This window comes from Accipiter gentilis, chromosome 1 (genome assembly GCF_929443795.1).
Source record: "Accipiter gentilis chromosome 1, bAccGen1.1, whole genome shotgun sequence".
Classification (NCBI taxonomy): Eukaryota; Metazoa; Chordata; class Aves; order Accipitriformes; family Accipitridae; genus Astur; species Astur gentilis.
In genome coordinates, this window is record NC_064880.1 from 31,104,624 (window position 1) to 31,119,617 (window position 14,994).

At 45.6% G+C, this 14,994-nt stretch overlaps 1 protein-coding gene across 2 annotated transcripts in view; it reads left to right on the forward strand.

Annotated features, from left to right (window-relative positions):
- The first annotated feature begins 6,308 nt into the window (after nucleotides 1-6,308).
- The window catches only part of SP3 (Sp3 transcription factor), a 36,098-nt gene continuing 27,412 nt past the window's right edge, over nucleotides 6,309-14,994 (forward strand). For both annotated transcript variants that reach the window (XM_049812192.1, XM_049812202.1), the window contains exons 1-3: nucleotides 6,309-6,781; nucleotides 7,121-7,245; nucleotides 7,424-7,540. In XM_049812192.1, the coding sequence (XP_049668149.1) occupies nucleotides 6,775-6,781; nucleotides 7,121-7,245; nucleotides 7,424-7,540 (249 nt within the window). In that variant the 5' untranslated portion in view covers nucleotides 6,309-6,774. The remainder of the gene's footprint in view (nucleotides 6,782-7,120; nucleotides 7,246-7,423; nucleotides 7,541-14,994) is intronic.

Genomic DNA, 14,994 nt, shown 5'->3' on the forward strand with positions numbered 1-14,994 from the left:
GAAGGGAGGGAGCTGTCTACAGGGATTTACCTGCTAAAGGGCAAGTTTTCAGCTGTGTAACTATCTGCTTTTTCCTGCCACCTCTCTCCAAATGGGAGAGATCAGATGAATTCGTTTCCTCTTTGTAAGAAACAAATTTTATTAATGAAAAAAGTTCTTACTTAGACGGAATAAGCTGCCAATTGCATAAAACCCACCCAAATTTTACAGAGAAGATATAACTAATATACTCTTTATTTATTTGTATACACAACTAAAAACAAGACAATACAATTAATGGGAAAAAAACCCCTCATGCAAGTACGCTGAAGTTCTTCTCCTGTCTTAGTCACATAGTTTAACATGAGAAAGAAAAAACAGCAGAATTAATTTTCTCTAACATGTTATTAAGGACAGAGCCTGTTTACCAGTCAAATATTAGATGTCCCCATGGAATCTGACAATTTGCAAAATATACAAAAATATATCACCCAGGGAGAGCTGCAGCTGTAACAAATGAAGAAGAATTTCTGACTAAAAGGGAACATGACTTATTTTGTCCTAATTGCTTAAAAAAATTCATAAATACAATGACTAGGCTAGAAACAACGTTCCAGAGGACTGTCCTCGCACATCGGTGTGTGTAGAGCTTGGACAGACTTTCTGCTGGCCCCATTCTTTGAAGATCTGTCATCTGTGTTGGTGAAGTCACAGCCTTTAGATTTGTGCGCAGACTGGGTTGGTAAGCTACTTATTCACAGGTTCTTCCTCTTACTGTGGCTAGGTTGTGTGTCTCAGACCTCTAGTCAAGTGCAGAAAGTGCCTGGAGCTGGTGTATTCCTGCTGTGAATGCTGTGCTGTCCATTAGTTTCCTAGGCCTTTCTTAATCCCGTCAACAGCTTCCACTGGTCGTGAGCAGATCAGTGGAATTAAATGTCTCCCAGGCTAACAACTGGATCCAGGTACCACAGATTTCTCTTTGACCTCTCTTCAATGGAGTTGTTTCAGGCAGAAAACTAGTATTTTTAGCATTGCTCTCCCACTTAAAACAGAAAAATTGCTCTTCTAAAATCTAATTTCATTTCTAATAAATATTATTTGTCTCTTATACGGTTACACTTAGATACCATCACACTTGTGCAGTGGACTATACAAATGCTTGATATTTCAGATGCTCTCAAGTACTGTTTGTGCTCCTCTAGAGGCTAGAAATCCCAGGCTACTGACAGGCACTTTACACAAACATAGCCAAAAGCAAGTTCCTGTGCAGTCTAGCAAGCTTGACACTCTGAATTAATCTACTTGCCGCTGCTGAAGGGAGTCTTACCTCTCCTCATCTGCTCCGACCCATGAAGCCCTGTCCCCCACTGTGTCTAGTTTGACTCAATTTAGCTTGCAATGTGGGGAGCAGTAGTTTTGCAGGCCTTGTTTTGTTGTGTAAGTTGATTAAATTATGGTGAGGTCAACAAGCTATTAGGTTGGCTCAGCTTCTTCTGGTCAAACCACACCTACTGCTCAAGCCTGCTCCCACCTTGCAAAATTTGTGCTTTCGTAGCCACTCATCTCAGTCTAGGGAGGTGCTTTCTGGGGGATGATGACATGATGCCACCCAACACCTTTCTCTGACCACTGCTGCTTCCTTGCTGTTTTTACACCAGGCAAGGACTCATTTCTCTGTTGATTTCTAAAGGGATGAACTCAAGTCATGCAACTATCTCCAACTGCTACATACTGACTCAAGAAACCTCACAAGTTAACCTCCTGTCAGTCCTGCCTGCGGCGCTATGTAAAAATCTCCCAATATTCTTAAGGAAATGAGCCCATATGTGACACAGAAATTAAGAGTGTGATGTCTAGGACTAGTAGCTAGATTCTTTTTCCCGTTTGCTAAGACTTAAAACACATTGGAAAGGAAAGCCGAAATTCAGAATGAAGTTGAATTCTAGTAAGTTTAATAGGTCTGATTCAGAACCTTGTAATTATCTTGGGTTTTGTAGTACCAAGTAAATGTTTGGCACTTGGAAACCAAAACATATGGCCCTCCAGATTCTACTGAAATTTTAAGCAGATGACCAAGTAAAAGAAGGTACCTCAAATTCAAAAGGATACCTCCCCGAATTGTTGGGTTTTGTGTCCTAGTTACTTTTTCAGGCATGAGATTTACAGATAATTCTGCTTGTTGCCCTTTCAGTGAAGGCTGTGTTTTAAGGTAGCTTGCTGAATTGAATCCCTACTGATTCTTCCAATGTCATCTTAAACCCAGCCTTTCAAACTAAAGCACCCTGAGTCTGAGTTTTCCCAGTGGTACAGAACACACCATAGCAGAACGTGTTCCTGCCAGTCTTGTACAGTTGCATTCTAGGCTTCAGCATGGCAAAAACAGCACTTTACAGAGGAACGGAATAATACAGATGTGAAAACTGAACTGGACTACATACCAACCACCCTTAAATAATATGTTCATTTAAATAAATGCAAGGTCACTAACAGAAAGGACTATGAAAGACAGAAATATACGTCACAACTCAGAAGTTTTCAAAGGAGTATACAGACAGAAAAGACATTTCCAGTATAGCAGGCACTGTACTGGATGGAAGTTTGTGTTAGGTGGTGCACTTCCTTCTGAATTTGTATTGAACTGATATCCTCACAGAGACTGAGCTCCAAGACACAAACCAGAGGGATATAAGTTGCAGTGGCCAAATGCAGCATTGAGCTTACAACCAAACTACAGTGTAGATGTTAAGTTTTAGCATTCTTTCCAATTTGCATCTTATTTGATCTTTCAAAACCTTCCCTGAAGTTTCATCAGAAGCTGGTAGGCATCACTTCCTCTCCTGAACTCTACTGCTACTTACCGCAAAGGCTGTATCTCAGTTCTGATACAGCTGTATTTTGGTATCTGGTAGAGGTGTTCTCAGTATGTATAGCCCAGTGTTGCTTTCTTTATATCTACATAGCTCAAATTACAACACACCATTGGATTCAGAATTCATTCCAGGACCTGCAGTTCACCACAAGCAGCCTAGAAGCAGGAGGCAAGGGCTTAAAGAGGCAAGGCTCTTTAATAATAAACTGGTCACAGTTAGTTTATTCAGATCACATACTGATACAGTACATCTGGTGGGTAATCTCAAGAAAGAGGAAACAATGGCTCCTCTAATTGGGCATGGAGCTCAATCTCTGTGGGGATATCAGCACAGTGGTAACTCAGCAGGAAGACCACCACCTAACAGAACTTCCATCCAGTATGGATACAATGATCTCCCCAGCACATCTGGGATTTTTCTAGTGAACGTCTTGATGCTAGCATATTGATAACCAAAAAGCTACAAATAATGTCTTTTCTCATTTCCTTTCTTCCTTGAATCTTTTTTGCTTCTCATGTGTTCTTAATCTCCACTGGGAAGTGGTAAATAAACACACTTTATTTTTATTACCAATCAGTTTCTATTTAACATTTCTGACTGAGTCTCCTCTTTACACCTCTTTTTCATAATAGCATACCTTTTTTTTTTTCAAATTTCCTGTAATTTATCTTATTTTTTAATAATCTATTTATATTCTGTTTTGCTTCTTTTTTATCTAAATTTAATAGGACCATCAGTGTCCCCCTAATTTTAGGTACTTGACTAGAAAAAGTTGGTCCTCAACTAGTGTTGTCAAGCTTATTTACATTCGAGTTTTACTGCACTGAAAAACTCTTTAATATATAAAACCAATCCCATTATTGATATTTCAATCCTTCTGTCCTAAAGCATTGCAGTTATGTCCCAAGCTTGCAATCAGATCCATACAGGTAAACTACTCTATTGACATCATCTCGCTGATGTCACAGTTCTCTCAACATACCTCCAATTGTAGAAGAAAGACTGACTTTCATATTTAGTTCGAGTTCTAGACAACATAACCTTCCTAAAGCAAAAGACCATTTATAATGTTTGGCAATACCCTGCTGATTAGTAAGGGCCAGTTTTTAAGCATCACTCCCAGCTTCCCAGCATATGAACAGGAATTATTTCTCTTACACATCAGTCTTTAAGTGAACCACTTCCTAGGTTATCGGAAGTCCAAAGTTATCTGTAATACTTCTGGTTGCAGGATGTCAGGCTATCATACATTTCACTAACAACTTCTATTATTGCAAAACAAATTGCAGATTTTATACCAGCTGTAGAAGACTTTTTTTTTTTTTTAGATACTACAGTAGTCTTGTGGATCATGTAATCTTGCATTTTCATTTTCTCCTAAAAATTGCTAACGTATACATACCGACTCATTTTTAAGGGTTGTGTATTCTACCTTTTACTGGCTAAAATTTATGACGTTATTATATTAGGTCACAATAAATGTGACTTCTGTCCCTAGCTACAACTTTCGCTTCTCAGAGTGTTCTGTTATTAAAATAAAAAATATGAATTGCAAAAAAAGCTTCCTCTCCTTTATGGCTATGTTATTTAACTTGCTGACAAACTGATTCTGAAGTAGAATCACAAGAGACTATGTAAACACACACAGACATTTTAAAACCAGCAGTGGGGTTTGTTTGTTTTTTTTTTTAACTACCCTGGAAAAAATGAATTGTGACAAACAGCTTTGGGATTAATTTACAACTTACTATTAAAAGTCACCTGAAGGCATTCTCAACATACCGACAAAAGTAAATGGGCTTAAAATAAGACTACACACAGTAAGAGCAATCTTCCACGGACAGGGAAGATAGTGCACGCAGTCTTCCTCCATCATAACTTCCTGATATTAAATTCACATTTTCTCAGTGTGTTTTTTCCTGTTCTGTAATAGTTTCTAGGCTAAGCCTGGGCAGTTACTGCAAGGTCATAGTGCTGGACTGATTAAAAGCACTGTTTATTCTCCGCTCAGAGAGGCTGTTGAAAACCCTGACTGTATTTGCGGGCTTCCTAGTTACGAACTTCTCCATGGGTTTATCAATCAGGTTAGCCTGTGACTTCAAATACTCAGCACAACCACGGACATACGAGAGATTATGCTCACTAGTAATTCTCAGTGATAAATACATTAAACATCGTAACAGGAAAGCAGGTCTGAGTTCTTCAGTCCACTGCTTTTCACAGCCTCATTCACAGACTCCCTGGAACACCACATGAAAAGTAACCAAGAGAAGTACATTCATCAGGGAAGTTTACAAGCTTAAGGGTCAAAATCACTGCCTCAGCCTACGCGCCGTCCTATCGCCCTGCACGTACATGTGGACGTGAGGGAAGGCCAAGCTGAAGTAGCTCCCCGTGAAGGGGAAGCCATCCCAAGCTACGTGGTGTAACAGAGAAACAGGCCCCACTAATAATTATTTCTGTATCATCATCTACTTATATAATGCTTTAATCATATTTCCTGCCTTAGTTCAGCAAGCCGAGAGCTCCCGGTTTCCTTTGTGTTGCGTAAGATGAGCGCAGCAAACTGGCGCTGAGGGGAAGCTTACTTAATTCCCTTTAACATGGCTAAAATAAGACCTGCTGGCATCAGTGCCCCATCTGCGCTAAGGCTTGGCTGCCTAGCCGACAGCAGAGCACGTTGTCGCCGTCGACACTCCCGTCGGGAGGACGCGTCGCGTTAAAATCTCACGCGCGGCCTTATCCCCTCGACGGGTTTTACTTTACAGAGGGGGCAAAGGCGCTTTTTAGATTTAGCCCGCCCGGGCGAGCCAGGAGCGAGCCCGCGGCGGCCGGAAAGCTTATGCAACGGCCCGCGGGGTCGGCCATTGAGGTGTGGCCGCCGGGGCCGCGCCGCCGCCGGCCAGAGGCCGGCGCTGACGCGGAGCCCCCGTCCCGCGGCAAGGGGCGGCCTGCCCCGCGGGCTCCGGCAGCCGGCGGCGGCGCGGGGCCGCCGCCAGGCAGGGCCTGCCCGGGCGGGCCGGCCGGCTCCCCTGGGGACGACGCGCCGACATCTTAGCGCCGGCGGGGACAAAGCGCGGCGGCGCTGGCGCTGGCGCTGGCTGCTGGCAGGGCGCAGCTCGGCCCCCGGCCCGGAGCCGCGGCTGGCGGCAGCCGTGAGTGACACCCCCGCCAGGGCGAGTTCAAACGAGCGCGGCTGCAGCCCGGCGTCTCCGGGGCACACGCGCGCGCCGCGCCGCCACCACGGCGGCGGGAGGGGGGGGGTGGGGGGGGGGGTGGCGGGGACGGAACGGGGAGGGGGAGAGCGCGGCCGCCGCGCAGCTGTGCCTCTGCGCCGACCCCTGCGGCGCGGGCAGGCGGGCGGCCAGGCCCCGCGGGCCGCGTCGCCCCGTCGCGGCGGCGGGGGAGCGCGGCGGCGGGGCCGCCTCCCCCCCGCGCGGGCCCGGGCCGGGGCAGGCCGCGGGCTCTCGGCCGGTCCCGCTCATTGTTCCTCGCACAAGCCCTGGCAAACAGGAAGCCGCCTCGGCATGGGGCGCCCCCCCCGGCCCTGGCGGGTGACTGGCGGGCCGGGCGGCCAGTGCGAGCGGCGCCAGCGGCGAGGCGCAGCCAATGAGCGCGCGCGCGCGGGCGTAGGCGGGAGTTCCGGGCTGGCAGGCGGGCGGGCGGGCGGCGGTGTCGGCCGGGCCCCCTCTCCCGCTGCAAGCCCCACCTTTCGGCTTTCCCGCACCGTCAATCAAAATAGGAAAAAAAACCCCGGAGTAGGCTCGGGCCGCCGCCGCCGCTTCAGCCCGTGAGCACAATAAGCATGTCCCCGGCGGCAGCCGCCTAGCCCCAGCCAGCAGGGCCTGTGTGCGAGCCAGCCAGCCTGCCTGCCTGCCTGCCTCCCGCCCAGCCAGCCAGCCAGCCGGCCGCTCGCACTCACACCATGACCGGTACGTACGCACCGACCGAGCCGCCCCGCGGGGCTCCCTGCTCCTGCTCCGGCCCTGCGCTTCCCCGCTCCGGCCCCGGAGCGTCCGTGTGCGAGCGAGGCGAGAGCGGCACTGAGAGCAGCAGCAGGAGGAGCAGGGGGAGGAGGGAGAAGAGGGGCAGGGGCAGCAGCACGGGGAGGAGGAGGAGGAGGAGGAGGAGGGCTCCGTGCGGGAGGGCGGGGGGAGCGCTGGGGTTAGGGGGGGGGAGAGGGAGGGAGGGAGGGAGGGAGAGGGAGGGAGGGAGGGGGGTGATCGCTCCCGTCAGTGACTCTCCCCTCCCCCTCCCCGCTGTGCCCGCAGCTCCCGAGAAGCCCGTGAAACAAGAGGAAATGGCTGCCTTAGACGTGGACAGCAGCAGCCACAGCGAGTATCTCCAGCACGGCAACGGCGCCGCCTCGGCCTCCGCCGGGGCGGCCGCCCCCCAGGTAAGCGCAGGCCCGGCCGGGCCCCTTCCCCCCCTCCCCCGGGTGACACGTTGTGAGCGGGTGCGGGAGCCGGTGCCGCCGCCGCCGCTTCCTGTGTGCGCGTCTGCGAGGAGCCCGGTCGCTGTCCCGCACTAACCGCCACCCACTTTCTCTCCCTGAACCCGCCCATTGTGGGTAGGACGCTCAGCCGTCACCGCTCGCTCTGCTGGCGGCCACCTGCAGCAAGATCGGCCCGCCGTCGCCGGAGGAGGATGAGGCCGCCGCCGCCGCCGCCGCCTCTCACTCTGCCGGAGCGGTGAGTGCCCGCCCCGCCGCTCTCGCACGGCCTGCCGGGGGGAGAGACAGCACAGCCAGCCAGCCCGCCCGCCCGGGGGGAGGGACGGGACACACGGCACTGCCCGCCCGGGGGGAGGGACGATAGCAGGGCCGACCTGCCAGGAGAGGGGTCCCCGGGCTCCCCTGCCTCTCCAGGAGGAGCCGGGCTCCCGGGAGGAGGAGGGAGCCTAGCTCCCCCCTCCCCCGCCGCTGGGAGCGGCGCCTTCATTTACTTTCAAAACCGGGGGGAGGCGGGAAACCTCCCTCCCCCGGCCCTGGCACCGGAGCGGCTCGCTCGGCACCCGGCGAGGCTGGGAGGCATCTCGCCACCTGAGCGCACCCCCGGTATCCTCTCCTCAGCCGTCAGCCTGGAACCGCGCACCCAGGCAGGAGCACAAAATGAAGGCTGGCTGGAGGGAAGGATGTAGTTAGAAGTAAAATGGCTGTTTAGAAGCGAACGCGGTGGTGGAAAGCTGCTTCCTGTATCGACGCTGTTTTTTCTAGGTGCGGTTATCGTGCAGTCCCTTGTATTGCAAACCGAATTTCTATCCTTATCTCTCACGCGCTGTCGGCTCTGAAAGGAGCCGTGATGACCTTGGGCCCTTGTGTGATGAGATGGGTCTTGCGGACTAGAAACGTATTCTTGTTGAAGCTAGTTTAACAATCTTCGTAACAAAAGCCTAATGGAAACTCGGATGTTCCTTAATTGGTCTAGCTAAACTCTCTTGTTGACCTATGCTCATAGAGTTAAAAGAGATGGTGCATTTCTAAATCACCGATACTGAAAAATATCGGTTTATTAAAAGGGAATTCCAAAATACCTTTTAAAAGGACACGACTTGGCCTTGGTCCTTGGGAAATTACATGTATTAACTCTAAATTTTTATTTTATTTTACAAAAAAAGTTATAAAACAAGAAAAAAACCCTCTTCCCCCTCCCCCCTCCCCCCCCCCTTTTTTTTTTTAAGCAAGTCTTGTTTTTTAAACTTGCTGTACAACGGCCTTGTATGTTTTTAGGAGTCTGCAGATAGGAGGAAAAACTGCAAAGCATTGTACTGGTGGACAAAGTGGCTTTGGCAAGCTTTTCACAAATGTCAAGATGTTAATGATAAGTTTACTAAATACTTGAGTGCTGAACTTTAAAATACTTTTCATCTGTACATTTCAGCTTACTTTACATAAAGGGAAGCTGAAGCAAAATAGTTGTCTGAGGTCACGCAGCAGGTTGTAGACTAATGACAGAGCTCGAAAATTTATTAAGCTTCTGACCCCCTTTCAAGTGTTCCTTTCTGCTGAACCTGTTTATTTTCTTAAATAGCATGTTTTTAAAAATCTTTCTGGATGTTGTTAGGTGCCAGATACCTCTAAGATTTGTTTCATAATACCAGATGCGTACAGTGCTGAAAAGCAGAATGTTGGATCTGTCTCTTGCATAAACATACATACTGAAAAATGAATGATGCTTAAATGATAGCTTGCTTTCCTATATCTACTTTAAGGTTGTTCTCATTTCAAAGCTGGACTTGTGCATCTTGAGGATGGGTTGATCGCTTAGCATGAGCAATGTAAGGTCTGAGGGGGTAGTAGAGTGCTAGTACAGGACAAAAGGTTCCTGATAGTTCAGAATAGGCAAAGTGGTTTTGAAGTAGTACTTCTTTATTTCTGTTAAATTCATCTGTTATGTTTACGTATAAGGGGCTTTTCAGGGCAAGGCGGAAGCAATTCAGGAGAAGCCAAAATCTTAGTTAAATCTAAATATGAATATAAACTCAGTCACTACTTTTCATACATGCAGATAGGCCCCTCCTACATACCTGCTGTGAGTTAGGTTATAGCATTCTGGTAATTTTTACACTCTTACAACATAGCTCTTGAATGATTCAGAATATTTTGGGTGGAAACTAAATATAAATTGGAAGAGATACATACAGTAGCTGGAGTTAATTAAGATGACCTTAATAAAGGGAGGGGAGGGACTAAAGTCCCTGAAATATATTCCTTGTGAAAAACAGAATGCCGAAAGGGATTTAATGCAATAAAGATTTTTTTTCTGGTCCCCTGAGTGTATCTTATTGGGGGGGTAGAAGAAGGAGGCAGGAGCTAAAAAGGCTTAAATTGTAGGTACCTCATAACTCATATGGAAAATGAAATCCATATGCATTGACACAGACAAATTGTATTCCTGGGGTTTGTGGTGCTCATCCCTTTCCCAGGAGTATAGATGAATCAGTTTGATATCTCTGTATGGGTGATGGTGCCTAATGTAGGGATGGGGAGGCTGCCCTCTCCCATTATCTTGTATACCCGGACTGCAGTTCTGACTGCTGAATGTCTGGTAGAACTCTCAAGCCATATAGATGGATAGTAGAAGTTAAACTAGACATTTCTTTTTAGAAGTATTTGAAGAGCTTGCATGTATAAGGATAGCGGGGCTGTGTTTTTGGGGTTATTTTGTTAATGCTTTACTGACGTTGGCTTGGTAGGAACTGGCAGGGCTGGAGCCAGTACGCTAGGCTAGCCAGTTATTGCACACTGCTTTCCTGGCTGAAATGGTATGCTGCAGCTGCTCCCCAAGAGACCAGCAGTATGATTTAAAAGCAACAGCAACAACAAAACTCCCATAGGAATGCAGGGAATATTGCATGTCTGGGATTTGGGAAGAGCTGGAGCAAATGTGATTGTTTGCTGTGATCTAGTTGGCCCTGCTTGGAGCCCAGGGGTTGGACCAGATGACCTTCAGAGGTCCTTTCCAACTGAAATTATTCTATGATTCTATGGTGGTATCTGAATCCAAGCCGCTGTTTGAGTGGATGCCACTTTTATGCCACTGAAAGGGTTAGTATGGAAATAAAAAGACTAATGAAAGTGGCAACTGCTTGGTACGGAAAACAAATGAAGATGACAGTTGACAGAACTAAACTCAACCCTCTTTTCCCATCCTGTCAATGAACTGGGAAGGCTGTCTCTAGTCCACAAGGTTTTCAGCTCAGCCCAGGATTCTGGTTAGAGCTATATTTACTTTTGGATGACAAAATACTAGCAGGCATTACTGCTGATCTTGTCTTTGTGCATTGATGGAGACTGCAGTCTTTCAGCTTAGGCTTTGACACCGTGATTTATTCTGCTTACAATCATCAGACACCAGTGCTTTGTGTTTTGCCTGCTAGTATTTGGTTTTAATGTAGATGATCTTGAGTTTGTGGCTTGCTTACCCGAGAATCTTTTCCCTGGTTGCCATACTGCTGCATCCGTGGTTGGCTCAAACGCTTGCCATGGAAACTTCCCCTTGAATATTGCTGCCTGCTGGTATGTGTGAAAGCCTTGCTGGGATGGTATGCGCTACTGCCTGACCTAGAATGACAGCTCATATGTTTTGACCTCTCTGGATGTCTTTCCCTCTCTTGGGAATTTAAAGTCTGAGAAGTTTTAGTCTGGGTCTTGCTTTTTCACTGTTTATCATTGACTAATAATTTAACTTTAAACTTTCATATTTAGGATTCTTTTTCATTTAGTTATAAATACTCTAGTTTCATTCCAGCTTAAACATCTGCAAAGACTTTAGCATTAGATGAAAGGGAGAAGGAAAGCAGAAGGTGGCAGACCTGTGCATGCACAGGGGAGAAAACAAGAGAGGAAACATTCTAAAATTTAGGTCCAGCAAAGTCTTGATGGTCAGTTGTATGGTTGTTGCATGATCAGATGATTGTTTAAGAAGCTACAAAGTTGAGATGATAACCAGTTGTTTATGTTCTCTTAACTTCATTGCAATGCAAAGCTCAAGATGCTCTCTGGAACGATCATGCTCCCAAGGGCCATTCTTATGGTTGTGCTGGGCATGGCTGGGATAGATGAGGATACAATGTAAGACGGATGGGAGTGCGGGGTGGGAGGACTGGAAGGTAGGTGAATTGAGAAAAGTGGCAGGCTGGCTGAGAAAACTGTTGGCTCTGACAGCTGCCAAAAAATGGGACCTGTCAAAGATCACTGCCCCAATTGTGGTATGTAGTTGCATCTAGTGCACTGCAGGCTGCACTGATTCTTTATAGTCTTTAAAAAAAAAAAAGAAAAAAGAAAAGCAGGGGAAATGATTTATTAGTGTTGTTGCTTACCAAAAATATGTGGAATATATTGGAGAGGTTAATAATTAGCAGTGTGGGGAAGATAAGTATTGTTTCTCTGCTGTAGACAAAGCATTTGTATCTTTTACAAATAAAGGTTGGAGTATTACAAGACTGCTTTGGCATATCTTGAGCTTTAGAATTGAGTATCAATGCTTCACAGAACTTAATGAAAATCCGGAATTCCGGTTTGTTTATGCCGCAGAACATTACTTTATCATTTGAGATGCAACTAGCTTAACCTCAGTTTAGGTGGAAATAGGAATAGTGCTGATAGAATAGAGAAATACGAAGGCATTTCAAATTTCATGTTTTCCACTAGGCAAAAATATGGATGAATGCCATGTGTCAGTGTTAGCTGTGCTTCTCAGTTCTATGTCCTCTGTGATGGTTTTGAGGAAGCTCAAAGTTATTCTGACATTCATTTTCTCCTTTATGGGTGATAATATAGCTTCCTGATGCTAAGTTTCTGGACATGAACAGATGGACCAGAATGTGTTCAGCCACCATAGAAGAGTCTGCCTGGGATTGTCTGTCTTCTCTCTGATTTATACTTTTCGCATTGCAATTATGTCTTCTTAGTGCTGGATCAGAACCAAGTCTAGAAGTTCCTTTACAGGTGCTTTAAGGATGTTCTTAAAAAATTTTATTTCTCTCTACAGTTTTAGAGAAAGTAAGAAACGTGTTTTAAAACATTTCCATATTTAAAGTCAGCAAAAACCAGAAAGTTCTCTCTCTGATATTTAAACATTAGTAAGAAGCGTAAGATTTCATAGAACAGTTGAGGCTGGTAAGGATCTCTGGAGATTGTGTGGTCCAACCCCCTTGCTCAAAGCACGGTCAATGAGAGCAGGTTTCTCAGGACTGTGTCCAGTGCGTTTTGAGTATCTCCAGGGATGGAGATTCCACAACCTCTCTGGGCAGCCTGTTCCAGTGTTTGATCACCGTCATGGTAAAAAAAGTAGTTTTTTCTTATGTTATGCGGGATGGAGTCAAAAGCCTGACTAAAGTAGTGATAAATATCCCCTGCCTAACCCCGTCTACCACACCAGTTGTCTCATCATAGAAGGTTGTCAGGTTACTTAATTAAGCATCATTTCCCCTTCCTAAGTCTAGGCTGACTACTTCTGATCATGTTCTTTTTGTCCCATTCCCCCCCCCCCCCCCAGTTATGTGAAGGTTCTTTTATTTTTTTTCTTCAAGGTTATTTTCTCCATTGCCTTCCCAAAGATCAAGTTGAAGCTGACTGGCCCCAGGTCCTCTTTCTTGCCCTTCTTGATGATTTGGTAGAGCCTTCAGCACCTGAGTTGAAGGCATGAGGAAAATGAGCCATTTCACACAAACTTCTATGCAAAATTCTAGTTTGGCATGCAGTTTTATAGAGATTAATACACATACATAGATTAGTAATTAATAAACAAATGAAGTTGCATACAATCGAGTTAAAAATGCCTCCTTGTTGCCATGTGTCATTCCTTAACACTGCAGCTTTCTTGTTTCTACTAATGTCAGGGACATTGTATTGTCTTAATTTAAATAGGTTCTGAAGTTCTGCTGATTAAAAACAAGCTATTAATGTTTTGGGTCCAGTTGTCCATCTCAAGCAAAAAGATGTAGATGTTTCTTAAATGAGACACAATTAAATGTTAGATATGTTTCACCTGATTGGAATTGTCTTTTAAAATAACATTTTAAGCAGCCCCAGATATACTTTTTACCTGAAATATTCTTTGATTCTCTAAACTTTTGATTTGGGCAAATGTATTTCTCTGAATTGCGTGGCTTCATTGACAGAGGGCTGAAACATGCAACAGAAATTAATTTGCCTTAACAAGCAGCTTTGTGTGAGCTGAACCACACTGATGTTGAACATGTTTTTAACCTATGGCAAATACAAGATAGAATGTATTAGCTCATACCTTAATGAAAGAGTTGAATTGAAGCAAGTGCATTTTATCTTATATTTGTAATAACCTAAGAATGCAGAGATCGTTTACTGTAGCTTGGTAAACACATGATGTTAAACTCGTGCACTAGAGCCCTAACTCTTTCATAAAACAACAATTTGGATGAGGCAGTGGCCAATCTTCTTCGTTAGGTGTGTGATTTTTAAATGTTTAGGAGCTCGTGACTCATTATCTGTCCACCTCTGCTCGTTTTGCTGATGCTTTTGCTCCAGGACTAAATGGGGCAAAAGTGACTTCCTGAAAAGTGCAGCAAAAAGCAGTCCACAATAGACTGGCACAGATAAACGTTTGATAGTTCTTTAGCAATAAAATACTGATGGCTAATAGCACGTGTCCAGTTGATCACATTTGACATGTTGAAATGCAGGTGCCTACAACATACACCAGTTCTTACAGGGATGTTTCTCTTATTTCCAATTTTACTTTGGTGAAGGATGTTTTATTTTTTTCAACCCAAGTCCCATCCCTCCACGTGGTTTAGATCACTTTTTAAAGGTATTTTGTCTTCTGTATGTATTTTTCTTATCTCCTTCCACTTTTGACTTGAAGTTGCTTTAATTTTCTCTATAAACAGATTGAACAAGACAGTTAACTAGATTTTTATTTATCACAACCCCTCATTCTTCAGGGATGAGAATTTAGGCTCAGAGAGATCTCTTTTGTTACCCACTGGAAGTTCTACAAGACTTGTCAAAGAATCAAAAGACAGGCTGAACAGTGGTTGTTGCTTCCACTCTTTGGTGGTACTTGACCTTTCTTCAGGTGGACGTATCATTTAATTTTAATTCTTCCCATGCCTTGTGCCAGCCACTCTCTTGGCTCTGTTCCTGTCTCTTTCTCTTGTTTCCTGATACTGCTTCCAGTGAACTCCCCCTTGCTTCCTGTTCTCTTCTCCTTGACTGAGTAGTGCTAATGCTGAACTTTCCTCAGATCTTTGTCCCTTCATCTTGACACAGAGCCTTTGGATTGCAACCATCCAGCCTTCTCTTAAAGGAGCAGCTTCCAAATAACTGCTGTCTGAGTATCAGTTGATAAGGAGAAGAACTGTTGCTTTTACTGCTACCGTCTAAGTATTTTTCATGGGTGGCCGAGAGACAGCAAACAAAACTCTGGTCTATTAGGACTGCACTGTAAAGATCAGTAAGCGAGTGGGCTGTAGATGTTGCTGCTCATACATCAGTGGTAGAGCTTTGAGTTGCTACAACAATGCTTAATTGATTGAGGATGCAGTGAAAGGTTACTACTCTTTTTAGTAGGAAAAGGAGTCCAAGAAATGTCCTACTAGCTCAGCAGACTTTGAGAAACGGTATAAGAGTCAAGCTTGTCATGACAGGTTGATAACCAGTTGA